This window comes from Siniperca chuatsi, linkage group LG15 (genome assembly GCF_020085105.1).
Source record: "Siniperca chuatsi isolate FFG_IHB_CAS linkage group LG15, ASM2008510v1, whole genome shotgun sequence".
Taxonomy (NCBI): domain Eukaryota; kingdom Metazoa; phylum Chordata; class Actinopteri; order Centrarchiformes; family Sinipercidae; genus Siniperca; species Siniperca chuatsi.
The window spans coordinates 18,911,023-18,932,761 of record NC_058056.1 but is presented as its reverse complement, the minus strand read 5'-3'; the positions used below and the strand labels follow the sequence as shown (position 1 = coordinate 18,932,761).

The window sequence follows — 21,739 nt, the reverse complement described above, 5'->3', positions numbered from 1 at the left end:
AGGCTGATGTGTGCTGTGCTCCAAGCAGAATCATTTTTGCATGGGTGGTTTGCTTATTTTATGATATGGTGATATTTGTATTTCCTTTCTAAAATAAATGCCTTTAATGTGTAATGGTGATGATTTCCTGGACAGGCAGGCTACAGAATGTGAGGACTGGTTGGTGTTTGGTTGTCAGGATGTCACTTAAGAAGTCACACTAGATTACAGTTTATAATTACTGCAAATAATTTATTCCAAATAACCAAAAAGCAGTTTTGTTACAATCAAAGACAAGATTATTTTCTTAAAAATAGACAAAAAAAGGAAACAGAAAGAATGACTAATTACAAAATGGCCACAAAATGTTAGATTCATATTTACATCTACCAAGAGTGTATTGTTGTCCAGAAAGAGTAACTAAATACATTTAATTCAGTCTTTTTTGCACATGAAATCTACTGTGTTTGATTTGTAGTGGTTGGTAGTGGTCTTATTAAGTCAGTTGTTAGACCAGCTACAACATTTAAATACGCCTTACATGTTCAACAGTGATATAAAAATGTGAAAGGAATCATTCTTTGTGAGTAATAAATACTCTAACACACCTTACTACAATTTTTTTTAGCACTTTCACATCAGTAAGGTTTGAATGCAGGAGTTATAATACAGTGACATTCAGTTGTCTTATTTATTGCTTTCCTCAAGTAACGTCTGGTGTACTTTTTCCACCTCTGCATCCACTAATATTTTCTGTGCTTCAAGGACAATAATGAACTTTTCTAGTATCATATCTTATTATGAAAAACTGCTTTATTATCACTACAAACAATATGCTTTATACAATCATTTTAAATATTGCAATGTAGTTTTGTAGTTATTGGTTTTTAAATTTTTCCTCGAATAGTCCAATGCAAAAACACAGTAAGTAGCACTTTAAAACTCAGTGCCCTTCATCTCCACTGCAGCCATCATCATCTTCTTGCTTCTCCTGGCTCTGCAGGAGAGGAGGAGCCAGGTGACAGCCCAGCCAATCAGAAGACCCGTTACTGCCAGCACAGCAGCGAGCCATACTGGCACATCGTCTGTGCAATCAGAGGTGGGAGGAAGGGCTGTGCTGTCTGTTTTGGGTGCTGTGGAGCTGTGAGGTAAAGCTGTGCTGTCTGTTTTGGGTGCTGCGGTGGTGGTCGAACTGGGCAAGCTGTTCACCTTTGTGAAGATGTAAGGATGCTCCTGGAACGCACAAGAAGGGAGGTCTTCTATAAAATCACATCCACTTTTATGAACCATTCATGACATTATGCACAAATTGTACAGATAAATCACAACTCGGTCAGCATGTGAGACGTGCTTGTGTGGCAGCTTTCTTACCTCAGTGGGGCACTTGATGTTATTTCTGGCATTTGTGAAATTGTTGTATGTCTGTTTTTTACCCACTGGCTCCAACTAGAGATAAAACAGAGTACATCTTTGCTCAACCCAGGACTAAATTGCAGTGAGATGTGGCAATTTAGAAAGATTTATCCAAAACCATTCCCCTGTCGGACACAGTTAGCCTTTTACTGTTCATCGCGCCAGACTCACCATGTTATTCCACAGAGCTGCAGCCATGTCAGCATGTCCTCGTTCACTGAAGTGGAAACAGTCCTCACTGAAGTAGGTGGCGTCAGGTCTGCCGTCCTGGAGAAGAAATAATACAACATCAGTGTTTGTAAGAATTATGTGCTTTGAGGGGAAGGGCTTGTTACTGTGAGTGCAGTGGAGGTTCGGGGGTACATGGAGGGCTTACAGCATTCAAAGGAACGATGGTGTTCTTAAAAAAGGGCTGCCCGACCACAGCAAAGTCCTCTCTGTCATCATAGCGGCCTCCGTACACCAATTTTTCTGTCTCAACCTGAAAGAAAGACAAAAAAAAAGGCTGAATAAACAATGCACATTCATTGTTTTACACAGTGAAGCTCAAACATCCAAGTGAAGTAACAAAAAGCAAAACCCATTTTTGATTGGAGGGGGACCTGAACTACATTTTGGTCACACGTTTTGACCTCAATGTTCTGTGCTAACCTGTAGTTCCCGATTGATCCGTTTGACTTCAGCCAGCTCTATGGAGTCCTCTCCTGCTAATAAGAAGCACGGGCAGACGTACCTGAGGATCAAAGGGGAAAATAAACAGCTGCTTTTGGGAAATACAATTATTTTCTAATCATCATTGACTGATACATAATGCTATCTTTTGTATAGTAAAAAATTGGATTTGTCACTGATTCAGGGATGTGGTATCCTTTAATAAACTCCAAATTATTATATGTTTCTTTGCTGGATTGACTGGTATTAGATCAATATTAAGAGAAGTGCTGTTGATTCAAAGTAATCTGCCTTGGACTCAGTGGTCTTCATGTAGAATTGATTTGGTATGAGTGGATCGATGAGCGTACTTTTGTAACACATTGCACCCAAGACTATCCCTCTTGATCCTGCGAAGGCCTTTAATTTCCAGGATCTCCAAGACATTGACAATCGTTCTGGGAACCTATTACCAGAAAGCAAGAAAAACATGACTTTTATGAATATAAGAATTATGTAAAATTCTGAATCAATTCTTTTATTAATGATACTTTAAGGGAAAAGAAGGGAAGAAAATGTGAACCTAATTAATCTGCACATTTTAGTATTTTTTGCATAATCAATTTTTTACCTCTTTGTAGAGCATATCCAAGCTTGTCATCATATGATGGCTGTAGTTCTGAGGTGACAAAGAGGCCTGTAGTTTTGAGACCAAAAAAATAATAAGATTGTATACAATGTACATGGCTTTTTTATTAAATAATAGTCAACACATGTACACTTGTGCCTTTTTTTCATTAACAGCTGTTCTCTATTGTGGTCCAGAGAAAAGCAGAATGATTAAGGGACAAGGAACCTGGCCAATTTTGTAGCTAAAAAGCACATATCAACTAAAAGAGCCGACGCCATGCAACATGCATGAATGGACGTGCAACAACTAACCCTAAGCTGCCACTACCACAGTTTCAGAGCTCATCTTAAATTGATGCTGTGCTTTGATATTCTGCTTCAAAGCACAAACATTAAAAGAGAGACTACCCTGTCAGTGGAGTGTGAGGAGAGTAATGGAGAAAGAGAGAAAGAGAGAGAGAGAGAGAGAGAGAGAGAGAGAGAGAGAGAAAGGGAAATGGAGGCAAAATGAGAAAAGAAGAAGAAGAGAGAGAAGGAGGGAGGGAGGGAGACAGAGACAGGATGAAGAGAGTCTGGGTTGACCTCTGTGTTGTTTATGCCTCTTAGAGAACAAGGCCTGTCACTGTGCCCCGTGTGCTTGTTTAATGCAGGCTGAGATAGAGGGTGGGGGGTGAAGTGACAGAATGTGCTCATTGAAAAGAAACCATGTCTGCTCTCATCTTACACTGACACAATAAAACAATTAGGGGAGGGCTGTTCACAAAGCTTGATTATTCTGCTCCAGTGTGCTGTCCCATTTGGAGAGTGATATCATGAGACGGCTCTATACACAGGGCATCACACAACACTACAGGAGGTTTAACCACTGTGCTGTAGTAGGAGACTGGCTTTACTGAGGGGAGTGCTTTGAAAATGTCCTTTATCTTTTGGATCATCCTGTATTTCCTGTGATGACTTCCTAAAGCAACTCACACGGTCATTGCAGTACTGACACAGGTCATTGCCTCCAATGAAGAGGGTCACCAGCTTCCAGTCTTTCTCAAAATCCACCGTCTATTTCCATTGAAATAATGGAGAGAGAATCAGAAAGAATAAGCTGGAACGATTTTCTTGCACATTAAAATATTGCATACATTAGTATAGTGCCATATATTAAACTCACAGAGTCATTTTTCATGGTATCAATCAGGCGTCGGACCTGCCCTGGGATTCCTCTGTATGAAATTAGAGATTTTCATTAGTGCACAAAATGCTCAAAACATACCATAAACCATTCGAAGCTGATGACAGATCAATGAAATGTTAGAACTCACGATATTTTAGCTCCTGATACAGCCATATTGAAGCCAGTCTGCCTTTTCCCCTGTCCCTTTGACATTCCTTTGATTTTAGGGTTGAACTTCTTAAGAATATCTGATGTAGAAAAGTAGGGAAATTACTGCACAAGACACAAAACACTAGTTTTGTTACAGTCCAACTCTGCCATCTAATGGTGCTAATGTGCATTACATGTCAAGAAAGCCCAGGCTTTAGGACTCACTAGGTAAAGTTGTGACAGTCTCAAGAGTTTTGTCTCCTCCAATGCTTGTAAATAAAAAACAAATAAACAAGCAGTAAATAAAATGCAATGTACACAAATTTGTTATGTATGTAGTTTGTGTGCATTCACCTCCATGACACCCCTCTGTACTCAGTTCTTAACTGCAGCAGATTCTTTGCCTTAGCACCAAAGCCGGCCTGCATGCAGGAAAAGAAGGTTATACTATTCAATCATTTACAGACACGTTTTTTTTCTGTTTCTCTCTCTGACCCATTAATTAAAAAAATACTCTCTCAGCTTGTACATTAACTTGATTTATAGGTACTTAGAGAAAAGGTAGGGGGTAACACCATTGACCCACCAGTAGGTCCATCATTACAAACTTATGTTGTGTTACTTAGCATTATTCAAACCCACAGAACTTCATTATTAGCTCTAGTGGAGATACCAAAGATACAAAATATGACAACCTGGATTTTACAGAAATGGTGTATAGAAAATATTGCACAAGACAAGAAAATATAATAATGGCATAAAAATTAAGCGTCAGGTAATGTAATAACGGGACGTTATTATATTTTCTGGCATCTAATTTTTAGTCTATTAGCAAGCAAACTTAATTTATTTGGCACTTTTCAAAACAGAAAAGTGTTTAAAGGAAGAAGAAAAGGGAAACAGAGAAATCAAAGAGAAAGAGACAGAACAAGGATAAATAAGTATATCAAGTGAGGACTGTGAGATGCAAAAAAGCTCTTGGGAAAAGCTAGCAAGTGAGTCTTGATTTAAGAGATTAAAGAATATTTTATTACACTATGACAAATTAATACACCAGCAGCAATTCTTACATTAACCATTACAAAATCCTTGGTCACATTCTTGTGTACAGACTTACCGTTATAGAGTCTCCCACAGCAGCCACCACTTTGATGTCTGCTGGTCGTAACCTGTGAGCTAACAAAAGATCAACATGAGCATATTTCACATATAACCATTCTATTTCCCTTTAGGTAATACCTAAGTAACACCTTGAATGCTTACCTGACGTGGGCACAGAGTTGGATGGAGCTGTGTTAACACAGGAAAAGTCACTGCCCCAATTCTAAAGAATGACAGAGACATTATTTAGGTGTTTATAGTTATAATCTATAACTTGGCATCATGCGTAGATAATAATTACTTTCCATTTTAAAGTTGAGCTGTGTATGAAAGACAGAAAATATGACCTACTGTAACAGGAGCAGGAGTGGGGCGAGGGCCTGGAAAGGTGTAGTTGCTGTTGACAGCAGTCCTAAAAAATGGGTTGGTCTAATGAAGAAATAATCAAAAGCAAATTAATACACAAAAAATGATAAAAACAACAACATATAATGTATAGTTTTTGATCAATGAATGTTGTTGAATGCAAAGTTACCTCAGAGGGACACTTCAAATCAATGCCAGCTGTGAAATCTTGTGTAAAAGTCTTGTTGCCCACTGCCTCTAACTAAGGGAAAAGTCAGAGATTTATTTTGGATCATTATAACCACAAGTGCCAAAATACAAATGTAGGAAAAGTCTTCTAATAAAGCAAATCCTACCATGTTGTTCCAAAGAGCACGAGCCATGAGAGTGTGAGCTTTCTGGCCAAGATGAAAACAGTCGGGTGAAAAGTACGAGCGATCAGGCCGGCCGTCCTTTTAAAAAGCAAGGGAAAGAGAGATAAATAAATGAAAACACTATTAGGAATATTTAATGTTTCAGGTGTGTCAGCTCTTACCTCTAATGTGGGAAGGAAAATCTCCCTGATGAAAGGCTGCACTACCACAGTGAAGTTGTTGTGTGTGTCATACCGCCCAGAGTCAATCAGCTCTCTCATAGCATGCTGGGTGGAAAGACAGCCAAAAGATAAAGACCGAAAAAAGAAGTGTAAACAAGTGTTCGACTTTTCAGTGACAATCTTTTTCAGTTGACAATGTCATGATGATAATGATTATGATGATGATTTAGCCCTTAAAATAGGGGTTAAAAGCCTTTTTAGATGTTAAATTTACTCAGAGTTCTCAAAGTCAAAGACTAGTGAATTTGTGTTGTAGCCACAGAAATTTGTAAAGCACTTAAGAATATGTACAGAAAACTTCTTTTTAGCATCTTTTAGTCTTGTACCTGATAGGCTTTATTGAGGTCACTGATCTTCTGGAGTTCAGAGGATCCCTCTTTAGGCTTCAGTATGCAGGGGCAAACTAAACTGAAACATAAACATCAAAACTGTTAAATGATGACTTGATCAGTTTTTTGGTGAAAGTGTTTGTCTTACACAACCAAAAATCACTGACCTTACAAACCAGGTGGGACAGCCCAGAGTGTTATCTCTGTGCAGATCACGCAATGGTACAATGTTTAACAACTCCACCAGATTGACAATGGCACGAGGCACCTGGATGATATAAAACATAAAGTTTGTAGGCAGTCTGTAATTTGGATTGTGACTTTGAAATTGCCTACAATCAGTGAGGTTGTTGTATGCATATGTATGTTGGTGGAAGAAGATGAAAACATACCTCACTATGGAGGATGTCCAGAGCTTGGCGGATACGACCGACCACATTCCTGGGTGAGAAAAAGACCTGCAGGAAAAGTACACAAGACCCAAAGCATGAAATGGAACGTGTCGAGAGAAAATTAATCAGCAACTACTTTGAATATTAGTTAATCATTTGAGTCAATGAGTCATATTTTCAAGCAAAAAACCCCCAACATTTGCTGGTTCCAACTTCTCAAATATTAGGACTTGCTGGTTTTCTGTCTTTTATGATTGTTTTGAACTGTTGATCAAACAGAACTGTCACTGTCACTTTTGGCTCTGGGAATTTGTGATGGGCATTTTCCACTATTGTCTGACATTTTATTGACAAACAATCAATCAATTAATTGAGAAAATAAAATGCAGATTGATTGATAAAGATCATAATTTTTGTTTGCAGCCATACAACAAATTGCTTGTAATGTTTTGGATGATCTGACTTTCAATATGACAATTACAAAGTAGATTTTGAACAATATTGTTTGAAACGTCAACAGTCCTAAATCCTAAATATATTTTTGTCCTCCGAGATCATTTAAGACTTCAATCATATGAAAATAAGCAAAGCATAATGCCTAAGTAAGCACAAAATATGAAATTATTCTGAAAATCTTGCATAGATAAATCCTCTAAAAGAGGTAAGATTGCTCACGCTGTCTGTGCAGAAGTCACATATGTCATTGCCACCAATAAACATGGTGATCACTTTCCAGTCGTTGTGGAAATCAATGCGCTGTATAGGAGATAAGAGGTATATGTTCTGTTAATTTAGTAATTGTGAACATAAAACTGGGACATATGAGAGAAAATCTGTATGTGTTTCTACTGTAGTTCTCCACTGCCTTACCGAATCATTTTTCATTTTGTCCACTAGGATGCGCACCTGTCGCGCCATATCACTGAAAACAGAAACACGTTTTGAATTTTAAGAAGTGCACATTAAAGTAAAGTTGTATTTATTAAGATTCAAAAGGTAAATAAGAGTAAAAAGTAAGTAATACTAAAATGAAGTAAAGAACATGACTGACCCACTCTTCGCTCCTGCCACAGCCTGATTGAGGAAGGCTTTAGGAGAGTCCACGTTACCTATTCCCTCTGAGAAGCCAGTCAGGGAGGGGTTAAACTCCCTCAGGATGTCTGCAGACCACAGTCACAGGGAAGGTCAGAAAAATGAAAATGGAGATTGAATTGATACATAGGATTGTGAACATTCTGTATTTTGCAATAGGTACGGTAATTTAAATCATGTAATTTTTATTTCTAACTAACAGCAAATATTGGAACAATCAGCGTAGAACTGAGCATGATTCAGTTCATTCTATAAAATCTTAGTCCACTTACTAGCTTTTTTTGGTCGAAAACTCCAGAAAAAGATATTTGCTCCAGACCATGATCTCATGGTAAAGTGGACCTTAAGTTTTTTTTGTCAAACCAGTAGAATTTATCATTTGTTTTAAAAAAAGATTCCCCCATGTCATGTTAAGATTTATTGCATTTCTGTAGTATTATTTCAGCAACCAATTTACAGCTTCTGATAAATCTGTGAATTTTATTTCAAACATTTAACATGTATTGAAGATGTGGCATCTTAATATTGATTATCGAAGGCATCCTAAAATGGACAGTTGACTCACTATCCTATCTGACATATAAATCAGGTCCAGTGGACATATTATAAAAAGTATAATGATAGTGATAAGACACCATAATTATAGATGTTATCAAGCACAATGTTGGACATCTGATATTTGATGTGATAAACCTTAAGTAAGCATTTTTATGTCATTTAATTTTAGGCAATGCTATTACAATTTAATGATTTTATGCTTTTAATAATTTAAAAACATACTTGGCAGAGTGGTCACAGTGGTAATGTTTTCATCACCACCGATACTGAAAATTGAAGAAACAGCTTGTTAGTTTTAAATGCAGCTCACAAAATTACCAAGTGAACTGTTCCTATACTATAAAAATGTGAACAAAGGTGTACTTTAGCTTATCTTACCTCCATGACAGTCCTCTATACTGATTAATCACTAACAGAAGGTTGTCTGCCTTTGCACCCACACCATTGGCTGCCTGCAGAAAACACCAGATGTGAGAAAGTAAAACCATGAAGAACCAGTGGAACCAGTATCCCTAATATTTGTTGCACCAGAAGCATATACTGCAGTGGTGAGGGTTGCAAGTAAACACTCACTGTCAGAGAGTCGCCTACTGCTGCCACCACCTTGATATCTCCAGGTCTGAGTTCATGAACTACACAGATAATAAAGAGTTATAATAAAGCTTTGTTGGATTGAACTACATTTCCACAAATATATTAGCAGAATAAGAACAAAAAAAACACATTTTACCTGAAGTGGGTGTAGTAGGAGATGGACTGCGGTCTGTGCAAGGTATCTCAGTACCCATAACCTGCAAACATACAGTATGCTCAAATAAGTTTAACTGTATGTGCTGTCACTCTACAAGTGGAGTTGAAAGACTTACAGGATCTGTTAGTGTAGAGGCTTTGCTGTCTCTTTCAGTGGGGGAATTTTTCTGTGTCCGCAGGAAAGGTCGTTCCTGGGATGAGAGTGGAAAAAAAGTAAGTTGCAGTTTTAACCATAGTATCAGATTTAAAATCTTGATATCAGGTTCAAAGTGTGCTCTATGATTTGGAGAGTCTCGGACTGAGTACTGAATGCTGCTGCAACACATTACATCAGTTTGTGAAGCATTTCTCTGTAACATTTTTGCTGTGTTATGGGATGGCATGCCTCACCTGGGAAGGGCAAGGAATAGTAATGACGCTGCTGTCCATGACCTCTGCCTGACCTGTCGATGGCTGAAGCTGAACGAAGGAAAGTCACGATTGATTAAGATTTTAGGATTAAGTGGGGCCATTCTGCGTAGCCAATGACCATACAATATCAAACCATACTGATTACATAATTCTTGTATCTGCATAAAGATGTAGAATAAACAAAACTGGAGAAAGTCATCCTGTAGGATAATATCTTCAAGTTGATTTTTTAGTACATCTCTTATCTAATCTCTCGTCAGAGTAATAAACGTTCCCTGTAATCATTGTTTCATCTTTCTAATGCTTTGAGAGATTATGGTGACTCTTCACTGTTTTACAACTGAGATACAGGGTCAGTTTCAGTGTCAGAACAACATGTAGATAAATGAGGTTGAAGGTTTTCAGACAACCTAATGTATGCATACAGTACACTGTACATTTAATTGTTATTCAGGACTTTGACTAATAAGAACTTACCAGGTTTGTCCATAGCTGAACAGCTAATTGGTTTAGGTCAGACACTGTGTTCTCCTACAAACAAACATACGATACATGCTTGTTACACATTAGCCATTTCATGCATTGTTACTGGAAGGAAGGCTGTATAATTTACTGTTGTTGATTACTGTATTGTTGAGTATAACTGGCATCTGAAATGGCTTTTTTTAACTTACAGAATCTGTGATGGGTCCAAGGATAACTGGGGCAGACTGCAGCACAACAGTGAAGTCTACCCTTTTGCTGTGCCACTTTGGATTTTCTAAGACATGACTTAGAGAGTCCTGAAAACAAGACAAATGGATATGTGTCAAGTAAGTAGCCAAATATGATTCAGATGAGCATGAGCCACAAGCAGACGAATACCATTTATTTACATGTATTTTACCTGGAGTGTTTTCAGAAGAGTTGCTTTATGTAGTCGCTGGTTTATACTTTCATCTCTCATACAGTCACACCTGCTACAAAATAAAAAGAAAGCACATGACTGCCACATGAATTGTACAATTAACAGGATCATAACAGTATAGACTATGTAAAAAGCAAGATTTCTATCATGTCAAAATAAAAGAGTAAATATAGTTTATACAAGGTATTCTGCTAGATTTTTAATACCTAAAATTCAAAACACTCACTTGTCCTGCTGATGATATGTGCTCCAGACCACGACATGAACTAAAGTGTGATGCAACTGTAAACATACACCCAGCATATTAGTTTCCCCCCCCATTCTATCTGTTCAGGGCAAAATTGTATTCAACAAAAAGAACAATACCCTTTTCTGCAACAGCTGCAGAGCTGCTTCCACTTCCTGCACAACAGCTTTAACATCTGCAGCAACCTGAAGCACAAAGAAGTAGTTCTTTCTTACCATCCTTTACTAACTCTAACATTAGCTACATCAAACGTGATTTTGTTGTAGTAAGGAATCTTACATGTGGTGAACAGGCACACATGGAATCTGCCGGAACAAAAAGCAGCACAAACTTCCAGTCTGACACCTGGAAAGATATAAGAAAGAGCACACTGAGCAAACTCCATCCGCTGTGAGATGTGGACAAAAGCTCTGGAAAATGTAGTAAGACATGTATCAGTTTTAGTTTAATTTACATATCCTGTCATTGAGGTCTAAACCCTATCCAATCTTACACTGGCTGATCTGGACAGGTCGCCTGTTTAGTCAAACTCTCATTAACATCTATGGGAAAATGTCAGTTTGAAATTCACCTAACCTGATTTGCATATCTTTGGACAGTGGAAGAAGGCAGAGCACCCAGAGAGCACTCACATGAACATGGGGAGAACATATAAACCAGGACCTTCTTGCTTTGAGCTTACAGTGATAACACTGAGACACTGAGACACTGTGCTACGCGATTCACTTTCAGACAAAGAAATACACAGACATAAATTTCATGTTTATCTTAAATGGAGGAAATACAGGTTGCACACTTTGACAATTAGAGTCTCTTCAACTTTGGATTCTAGTTTTGGTGAGAGTTGCTTGACAGAGATGTCCTAGGGGAGGGGATAGCTCATGTGAATCCTTAAACTATTTGATATTCTGCTTTCAGTCAATGTATCATGGTAAATATTTTATTCTTATTTATTTTTTATCATATTGATAGTGAGTAAACTCACTCAGTGTATAATTATCTTAATCAAAATAATAAAATGTTTGAAATGCATGAAACATTGTTATGGGAGGGTTAATGCTTACCTGATGTGAAAGGGAGAGAGACAGTTCCTCGGCTTCCTCCAACAAGCTTCTGCAACACACACACACACACACACACACACACACACACACACACACACACACACACACACACACACACACGTAACACACCTGCAGCAATATCCTTATATAGAATTTATGTGTGACTATATGTGTGTGTCGTGTGCATGTGTGTGTTACCTGGGCTGCAATGAGGTCTGATCCACATGCTGAGCAATCACTTCAGGGTTAAACATGGACAGCAACTCTATTCATCACACATAGACACAATTGCATAGACAATACAATCAGACAGTGGATTATGTACATTATGTGGTAATTGCTGTTGAGAAAAAGGAAGCTAGTAAAAGCTTCCATTTATGTTTGCTTACTTTTATGTGAAATGAAGGTCAACAACCTGTGTTTATGGCCCACTCTCTTATCCTTAGAGATAAACATGACCAAACTGTAAGATTATTGTTCTAAGAGCTTTTCTTGTGTGCTCTGTATCTGACAATTCCTGCGAAATGGTCTTGACTACGACCTTGAACTAAACTCTCTGCAAATTGGAAATACTTTCAACTACATGGTCGGATAATCCTGTAATAGTGTGAAAAGTATCTGTTTTTTAAGTTACAGAGCAAGATTACTGTGGTAAACTCAAACAAAATCAAAGACCAGGACTAGGCCTGAGAACATAATTAGAAAACATGCAAAATCTAAATTTTGCATGCTGAAAGTACTGATACTTGTCTGGAAAAAGCTTAAACAACCTGAAAATAAAGATGTATTTATCTCATAATGCCACAGTGTGATAACAAAGTTGAAAATCAGTAATCCCTCAACCACCCTGTCACTGCAAATAATATATGTAAAAGTGAGAAAAAATAAATGTGATATCAAGGATAGAAATACAGTAGGAATTATGTTCCTAATAATAAAATCTAGTTATTTTAGATGATTATACACGTCTTCCTTTCTACTTGATAGTAGAAAAACTCTAAACTTACCAGCTACTCTATTAACCACTCTGGATGCTTCATCCCTAATGATCAAGACAGACACGTTGGCAGAGTGAGTGAGGGTTCAGAAAGGTTTCAATATATTAAATTCCACTTTAAAGCAGCTCAGGAAGCCGCTGCATTTGTGTTGTCACTTCCAATGATTATTGGAAGTATTACTGACGTATATTTGTGCATTTCATTTTTGGCTGTCTACCTGTGTGAGAGTGGGATTCCCAAGACATAAACAGCTGAGATATCAACAGGTCTCAGAGTGTGAACTGATGGAGAGGAAATAGGAAATGGAGAAGACAGCAATGTCATAACTAGACACATAACGCAACATATTTTAGAAAAAATTACATTCAAGTAAATAAGAGCATTGAAAAAAATTAATCATTATGCCTAAACATATTAATCACTCAAACTAGTAAACTAATGGATATGATTATTGATGATGATTGCAGATTGCAGTACCTGAAGAGGATGGGGATATGGGGGCTGGTATTGGTGAGCAGAGTATTGGCATGTAACTTTCTGTCTGTAGCATAGAAAAACAATTCCTCAGTCATTAATACAGTATCAGAACAGTATATTGAGTATATTATTCATATATATATATGTTTTAATGAACACCAAGGTGTCATGACATACAGTACCTTCTCTGATTTTTCTGTTGATGGTTCATTTTTTCGTACATCAACGTTGACTGCATCTATTTGTGACATAAGAAACAAAAAATAACTTAATACCTTTCTAAGATACCAAAATTAACTCAAAGGGGTAAAACTGCAGTTTTAAAAATGTAGTTTTAAAAAAAGTTAATTAAGTTAAAAAAGTTAACAGGTAAGAATAAAACCACTTTCATCCCCCATTTTCACGTAAAATACAACAGCTTATTTGGACATAGTAAAGTATCTAAAAAGGCTCATTGTTAAACCATGTCAGGGCAATTTTCTATAAAGATGCTGTTATAATGTTACTTTACCTTGCAGGTCAGTACTGATTTATGAAGAATTCACTGAATTTATTTATTGCTTGTGTCATCAGACACTACTCAGTCTGTATAATAAACTGCAGTGTAATAAACTCTCTCTGTGGTTTACTCTTTTGTATTTGCATCCCAAATTCCTTTGTTCACAGTGGACATTTACTATATATGTAACTAACAGAGATACTGTGTACATCATCAGCAAAAAAACATATATCTTACAACATATAATCCTATAGAAAGCTCACACTTTGTAATACACAAGTGAAGCAACGGGTAGTATGTAGATAAAACTGCTTCCATCCACATTGGGGCAAATGGCCTATCAGTGCTAAATCAGGGTACAACATGCATCAACAATGAACATGACTACAACTAAAGCAGACTGGATATTCAGTTACCAAATCATTCTGATCTCATCACGACTGTGCCACCTTGCACTTAAAGATCCGTGACTGCAACAAATAATTCAGTGTACAAAAATTGTCAAATGTCCTGTAATTTACCTGTAAACTGAGCGCAGGATCCAACAAGGGCTGCCAGAATCAGGAGTGCAGATCTAGTCATGATGTGGTGAGATACTAAGTGCCTTCCACACTGAGGGGTTTGTGTAATGCGCTCCTCTTTTTTCCCTCAGCCTCAGAGAAAGAATGACTGTAAGCCTTCCCTGACTGTAAAAGTACACTGTACCTGTAAAGGGGGTGGAGAAGGAAAAGTTTTAGAAAGGAAAAAGAAGAGGAAAACCACTTCTCATGTGAAAAGAAAAATTATCATTCCTGCGACTTTATCCACTCACACTCTTTTATCCTCAGTCATATCTTCCTCTTATCAGTTTATCTGGATAAAAATCAACCAAACTACAAGTCATAACACCTCCTCCTCTGCATTTTGTTTGTCAATGTGTATCTGTGTCACCTGCATTTTTTATTGAAAATCTAAAGGATAGTTTCTTGTTTTGCAACAGACCAAACTGACACATTATGGAAGGTCAGTGAGATGTTAAGTTACATTAATGGCTCTCACCATGACAGTTTATAAATCATAAATAAATCGTTATATCATACATTTAATGGATGAAAAAGACTACTAAACACACCATCCTTCATAAACCACACAACTATCATATTTTGTTTACTGTATTTTTGACAGCAGGACAGAAACCTTTAAAAATCATATCTAATGAGATGTTTGTCATCTAAGCTTTCTGTTGTTAGTTTGTCTATTTTATGGTTAGAAGAAAACAGTTTTTTAATTTAATTTTTTATTTTTTTAACTATTATTTCAGAGAGTTTAGACAATTGTAATTTGGCCACAAAAACATCTCCCAAAGAGGTAATACTGACATTTCATGTAATCAGGAGACACATTTTGGAGCTGCCCCATAAATAAGGAACAGGACAGAGTTTGTTGACACAGTGATAGTAACCTGAGAGATTTTCCAGGGAAATGAATACATTTCTGGTTCATAATAAAACTCATTTGGGTGTAAAAGCTCAAACAACCATACATTTTCTGCCTGTTGATCGAAGTTTAAAATCTTAGTTCTCTGGCTTATAGAGAAGGGTTTCCATGTTAAAGTATATCATTAATGATATTGAAAGAACTGCACAAATCATAAGGATAATGTGTTAGCGTGCAATTTCATTTGAAATCATTTTTATTTTGTGGCTCTTTAACTTATAGTCATGCTAGTGTTTACTGAATGCACATTCATAAGACACTTTGTGATGATAACTTCCTGGTGTTTCATATATTTTACCAGGGTTATATAATTATATGTTAACAACCAGCAATTTAGTAAAACTGGACAGATTCAGTTTTGGAGATGAGATATGATTAGATTGCTAAATACTTTATGAGTTTGTCCTTAGATTAGCTTTGCAGATAGCCTGACCCTTGGAGTCAAGAGAGAGTAAAACAACAAGTTATCTTGATGTTGTGGAGTTATCAAATTTTCATCAAGCAGCAGAAAATGCTATTGTCACTGTCACTATTGTTTTTCTGTTTTTGTCCATCACTACAGTCAGTCCCTGGTTGCTTGGTCAGTCAGTAGATGTATGTGTTTATCTGGATATCTTGCAGGATTTTTAAATCAAACTTTGCATGTCTTTCCTCAGAGGATCCAGCCCACATGCTGGAAATGCTCCTGTACACTCAAACATTTTGACTTGTCATAGTAGCAAAAGCACGTGCTATTAATAACGTTAACGATGGATCAAGTGTCCCGGTAAGTCATGACAGTGTGAAAGGGAGCCAGCGTGCACAATACCAGGACCCTGAAACTGAAGCAGCTAACTGGTCCACTGTGGTCAAAGGTTTTCATTTCTTGGCATTCAGTTCAGAGACAAATTTTGTACTTTTTACTCCATTTTGTACTAGTTACTTTCCAGATTCAGATTAATAATACAAAATATAATCAACAAATAAATTATATTATTGTATCTATAAGACTGTTGAAATTCACAAGCTACCCAGCAGTATATAAAGTAACATGTATAAAATATATAAATTTAAATTAGCCCCACATTTACCTGCTGCAATGTAAAAGTGATGTACACATTGATGCGTCAATATTCATAGTGTAATAATATAATATACATTATTCTGAAATGGGCAGCTCTGCAAAATGAGTAGCCCTTTACTTTTGGTACTTTAAGTATATTTTGATGCTAGTACCTTTGCACTGTTAAGTAAATTTCAAATGCATGACTTTTACTTATAACAGAGTATTTCTGCACTGTGATATTGCTACGTTTACGTAAGTAACAGATCCGAGTACTTCTTCCACCACTGCATGCAGGCCAGTAAAAATATATATTCAATGATACATACGGTTCATATTTGTAATGCTCGCTCATGTGAAGGTTTCCCCCCGCTCTGCTGACACCTTGTGGAGCACCCATGGGCCGCCACAGCACAGGCTCATACGTCATGAGCGGATGTTGATAGTAGCTTGGAGCACAGCGCAGACAGGAACAGCTGAAAAAGAACAACAAAGCCACGACGACGACGGTACAAACAACATATGTGCGTCTAAAATATACCTAAAATATCGGTGCCATCATCGCTGGTGGGGACATTTTGTGCCACTGAAACAAATTTGAAAAGGTAGGAAGACGTCATTTTGAGCTCAGCAGAAATATACGTTTTGTTGTTATCGCTCTCGCTGTTAGCTCGACGGCTAACGTAACATTAGCTTCGGTTGACTTGATTACTCAGTACGACACCATTCATCCAAATTGTCCCCTTTTGTCAGTTAGTCAGAAGTCTCTATCTTGTAGGAGGTCACAAAAACACATCCGTTAAATAAATACTAATTTGAGCTAATGCCGTTTGTTTTTTTGTTGAGATTGTTAACTTTAAAGTTATGATATTTATGTTCCTTGCTAAGTTGCCTTATGTTTCCTTGTAAATAGTTTATTAAAGAAGATCAATTCTGCTGATTGGCATTCAATTTACATGTGTAGTGCCGCATTATAAAGACGATCACTGCCTGAATTTCTGCTGCATTGGTCACAAACACTCGACATAGGTAAAAAATTACAACAACAGTCACGAGGCCAAATGTTAAGCACAGGAAAAGTCAATTGCAAAATAGGAACAGTGCTCCAAAGTCGATTTGCACAAGTATTGGTCCAAAAAACAGGATATTTGCTTAACAACACCATAAAGAATAATCTCAAAAGTGACAAGTCAAATTGAATTTACACCTTTAACAGTGTCAACCCAAATATTTTGAATTTCTCTAATTTAGTATTTACCAAAGGGATATTGTTGGGGTGAGTGATATGGATAAAATCATATATCAAAGTACATGTTATTTAATATTGTGATATAGATATTATCACAATTTGATACATTTTCTGGAAAATAATTGAAAAAAAAAAAGTTAAATAAAATAAGAAATAACCAGACCAGAATGTCTGTTTTGGCTAATCCAGTTAATTAAATACTTGACAAAGGTACTTATTCATGTTATTGCAAATAATCATAAAAGTCCAATATCTAGAAGTGTTTAGTCAAAGGCTGCTGGACTTTAGACTCTTTTTCACCTCTCACTCAAAAGGCTTCTACATTTCTGACTGATTGGTTGGGAGTCTCAGGCCTCTGTAGGGTCGTTTAGGGCCAATGCACATTACACGTCAATTTGATAGAATCTATGGCACAACTGCTGAACACCCCATCAGTATGCACACTGGAAAGGCAGTTAAAACATGGGATGGCAAATTACAAGATGCGGTCCTTTTGTGCATGATTTTCACAATTTAAGTATATCTTGGTTAAGGGGCACTATCTGAAAACAAGATAGAGAAAGAAAAAAGAGAGCTCAAAAGAGAGAGCGGAAACCAAACAGAAACCAAAATAACTTCACTTGGTCCTTATTTTATTCTGGTTACTTAAAATAAACCCAGTTACCTTTGACTTTGCAGTTCTAGATATACCATAGCCTGGATGACTGAGAATCTTCACAGACATAAAAATCCAATGTGACAGCTCATTGATTTACAATAGCCCACAATAGCCTCACACACCCAACTACATTAATGGAGTAGCTACCACATTACAGTATGGCAGAACCTCTTTGATTTCTCACATTTATATTGCCTTACAGTGTACACTGTCATGTTGGCCAACCCTAGGTTATTGTATTGTAAGGTGTTACTGCCTATATGATGTTTATAGTCAAGTCCTTTTTTTTTTAACTTCCAACGGTAAATAGTTTGTCCTTCTTTTTCTTTCATATTTCAGCCTTAGTTCAGTAACTCCCAGAGATTTGACGATGGGACGCATCTTCTTGGACCACATTGGTGGAACGCGCCTCTTCTCCTGTGCCAACTGTGACACCATCCTGACTAATAGGTCTGAGCTTATCTCAACACGTTTCACAGGAGCCACAGGCAGAGCTTTCCTCTTCAACAAGGTACAGAGACATTGGTGACTACCTATGACATTAACTCCTAAATCAAACGGGTTACTCATATTCAGTATCTAGTTCCCTGCTTCAAAATGCGTGTGTGTGTGCCCGTGCCCGTGTCTCAACCCCACAGGTGGTGAACCTCCAGTATAGCGAAGTGCAGGACAGAGTGATGCTTACCGGCAGACACATGGTGAGGGATGTCAGCTGCAAGAACTGCAACAGCAAGCTGGGTTGGATCTACGAGTTTGCCACTGAGGACAGTCAGCGGTACAAGGAGGGACGTGTCATCCTGGAGAGGGCGCTGGTTAGGGAGAGTGAGGGCTTTGAGGAGCATGTCCCCTCAGACAACCCATGAGCCCCTAACCTTGGATTAACTTGTCCTCCTCTCCCTCTCCTTTATCTCCTCTGCGCTGCGCACCTCCAACTGCAGACGTCGTGGTCAGTGAAGTTTTGGCTTGACCCCTCCACCCCAAACCCCTTCCCTGTCTCTGGCCTGTGACCTTAGACCTCTGCTGATTAGAAGATTGGTTTGTTGGCTCTATTGCCTAATAGGCTTCTCCAAAATACTTCCTGATTTATATCACAGGGCACCACCCCAAAACAGCTGGGGACACAAATGGGGAGTTGTAACTTCACTTGTTTAAGTGTTCATGCACGGTCACACTTTTCCATATAGTAATTAAACACATGCATGATAATAGACATGGTCAGTCACATAAAAAAAAAAAAACATCACTTGGTTGTTTTGTTTATTTAGATAACTAGAGGCAGTAGAGCTGAGCACATCCAGATGTGGGCAAAGCAACCAGCCCACTCTGTACAGCAATGTTAAATGAGCCAATGGAGGTGTCACTCTACATACTGCTTTCATTGGGTTTGTGCTTTGTGTTGTCAACTTTGTCTCAATGTATTTGTCACTGGTGAACACTGAATTCAATTAAGACCACAATAGTTGTTATATTCTATATCAGTTACCTTTTATTAGCCGGTAGTGTAATGAATGTAGTAGTGTTTAAAATCGTTGTACTCATTCTAATGACACCGTGAGGACCGCACAGATTGATGTCATATTTAAGTATTCATTGTTGTGATTGACGACGATAGGAATTTTATTTAGATCTGGCTCACATGATGTGCATTTATTTTGATTGACATGACATTCTTGAAGTGTACACAAAGTGATTTAAGTGTCCCATTCTTGCAGTTCATAGAAGTGATCTCCTGTACAGTAGACAATCGTACAATTGATCCCACAATTTAATTCTACCACTCTCCATCTGTTACCATGGATTCTGTGCCTGTGTGGTGTGCCGTGTAAAGAGCAACATGTCACTTTGGTGACATATGAGGAGCATGTACCTTCCAGCCAAGTGTCTTCAGTATGAGGGAGGAGGAATGTGATGGAGCCATTCACTGGCTGCCTGCTGGCTTAAGGACAGGATTATGAGAGGATGGGGCATGCAAGCGTTCAGAAGTAGCCAGCGCTGGGAGACAATGGGAGACAAGCGTACAGACAGCCTCTGGAAAAATAACCAACAGCAGATTCACTTACCATACTTGTGTTGGAAACAACACACTGAAAATCTGTTTAAATCAAGCCTGAGTTTGACTGTACTCCATTTAAATACAGTTGACTGCAGACGTCTCCTAGTGTTGAACTACTTTCGGGACAGTGATCCATCCACTTTTTCTAATCCTAATTGAATTGAGCCTTGAGGCTCTGGCTCTATGCCTCAATTTTATATTGTCAGTATCCTGTGAAGATTTCAATCAAAATGTCAAATTGTACAAAAAAAAATCTCGATCTCTGTGACATTTGAGGTTATTTTTGGAGTGGGTTGTAGCACAGCATCATGGCCCTGGTGTAACATTGTGCCATTTCAGATTGTGCATGCCTGCAGGCGTTACCAGAATTATTAAATATAAATGGCTTCTATAGGACACTGATACCATCCATATCCCCAAGTCAGTGCAGTGTACAGTCAATGGCCGTGACAGAATATTATCATTTTGTTGTTCACTTTTACCATTTTATTGATAGGCCATTGTTTTTATTTGCTTTATTCTATATGATTATTATTTTATTGATGGGTACATTTGTATATTTTCTGGATAGGAGGTTTGAATTTTTTTTTTTCTTGTCTGGCTATATTAAGGTTTTCTCTGATTTTTAAATAAACATTTAGTCTTGCTGGATTAAATTTCTTTGTCTTGTTTGTAGCATTGTACATGTTTTTTGGTAGCAAATACAATAGAGTCAGATAGTTATCAATTGCACGTTTTATCAATGTGAATACTGTTTAAAATCGATAGGCAGTGTTTTCAAGACAGTCTGTCAGACTGTAGGAGAAGACAGGTGTTTGAATACTTGGCCATAAAACTTATCTACTGCCAAATTATATTTTTCTTCTCTCCCTCAAGATGTTTGCATTTTTGACCAATTTTGAAATATCTGCGTGAGGGGAGGCCACTTATGAGTAAAACAAAATCCTTAGACCTCTAGGTGGCAGCAGGATACTGAGAGACAGGATGATCTCTGAAGCTGTTTTCCCTTGGATGTATGACGCTGACTCCCTTGCCTGCCTCTGACGTTAGCCTGCTTGGCAGGGTGTAGAGCTGCACTGCAGTCTGGAAACACATGTCAGTGATATTACTCTCTGGAGCAGAAAAAAATTAATTAACTCTACTGAATTATGTGTAGTAAAATAAATGCCCAATACAGGTATTGGCATTTACAGGAACAAGTGTTAAATGAGTTTTGACAAAACATTTATGAATGTATACTACATCTAAACTATGAATTCCATTTTAATCGTACTCATTCAATACTCACTGTGAATCACCCACGATGAGGAGGTTTGACTGCATTGGGTTTATAAATAGGCAGTGATGATTCACTCCTAATCCACCCACTAATATTGCAGTACTGCCGTAGAGTTATTTATAGCTCCGATCCTGTTGGAAGGCTTCTTTGTTAGTGTGTTTGTGTCAACAACAGGTCTGCTTTTCTGCAGTCACTGCTGGAGGTGCCCCACACTGAGCATGCAGCACTA

General features: G+C 37.7%; 2 protein-coding genes across 3 annotated transcripts; one reads left to right on the top strand and one right to left on the bottom strand.

Moving 5' to 3' along the window:
* Positions 1-210: 210 nt before the first annotated feature.
* On the bottom strand, positions 211-14,551 carry plb1 (phospholipase B1). 2 transcript variants are annotated; one of them, XM_044167230.1, is made up of 43 exons: positions 14,275-14,551; positions 13,437-13,492; positions 13,255-13,318; positions 12,995-13,058; positions 12,787-12,821; positions 11,978-12,044; positions 11,780-11,828; positions 10,995-11,060; positions 10,835-10,900; positions 10,695-10,750; positions 10,448-10,520; positions 10,236-10,343; positions 10,039-10,092; positions 9,541-9,609; positions 9,267-9,341; positions 9,131-9,191; positions 8,974-9,032; positions 8,779-8,852; positions 8,623-8,666; positions 7,802-7,910; positions 7,621-7,672; positions 7,426-7,506; positions 6,751-6,816; positions 6,526-6,626; positions 6,356-6,437; positions 5,970-6,074; positions 5,791-5,886; positions 5,625-5,696; positions 5,441-5,518; positions 5,252-5,312; positions 5,106-5,164; positions 4,343-4,410; positions 4,214-4,257; positions 3,987-4,086; positions 3,836-3,887; positions 3,646-3,726; positions 2,675-2,740; positions 2,415-2,509; positions 2,044-2,125; positions 1,769-1,873; positions 1,564-1,659; positions 1,351-1,425; positions 211-1,212 (listed from the first exon to the last, which is right to left on the bottom strand). In XM_044167230.1, the coding sequence occupies exons 1-43, from the start codon at positions 14,333-14,335 to the stop codon at positions 916-918; spliced, it is 3,324 nt and encodes a 1,107-aa protein (XP_044023165.1). In that variant the 5' UTR covers positions 14,336-14,551; the 3' UTR covers positions 211-915. The 2 variants fall into 2 exon arrangements, with proteins under 2 accessions (XP_044023165.1, XP_044023166.1); XM_044167231.1 differs by having other exon boundaries at positions 10,448-10,517.
* Positions 14,552-16,653: 2,102 nt separating this feature from the next.
* On the top strand, positions 16,654-20,575 carry ypel5 (yippee-like 5). The gene is made up of 3 exons (XM_044167229.1): positions 16,654-16,876; positions 18,518-18,689; positions 18,817-20,575. The coding sequence occupies exons 2-3, from the start codon at positions 18,549-18,551 to the stop codon at positions 19,039-19,041; spliced, it is 366 nt and encodes a 121-aa protein (XP_044023164.1). The 5' UTR covers positions 16,654-16,876; positions 18,518-18,548; the 3' UTR covers positions 19,042-20,575.
* Positions 20,576-21,739: the final 1,164 nt, after the last annotated feature.

Bases quoted from the DNA above. Each gene is read 5' to 3' on its own strand.
- plb1 (XM_044167230.1), bottom strand. From the start codon at position 14,335: ATGACTAGATCTGCACTCCTGATTCTGGCAGCCCTTGTTGGATCCTGC. The intron at 13,493-14,274 runs GTAAATTACAGG...TGTCACAAATAG, and splicing joins ATCCTGCGCTCAGTTTACAG to ATGCAGTCAACGTTGATGTA. The intron at 7,911-8,622 runs GTATGTTTTTAA...TGTGGTCTGCAG, and splicing joins CACTGTGACCACTCTGCCAA to ACATCCTGAGGGAGTTTAAC.
- ypel5 (XM_044167229.1), top strand. From the start codon at position 18,549: ATGGGACGCATCTTCTTGGACCACATTGGTGGAACGCGCCTCTTCTCC. The intron at 18,690-18,816 runs GTACAGAGACAT...TCAACCCCACAG, and splicing joins GAGCTTTCCTCTTCAACAAG to GTGGTGAACCTCCAGTATAG.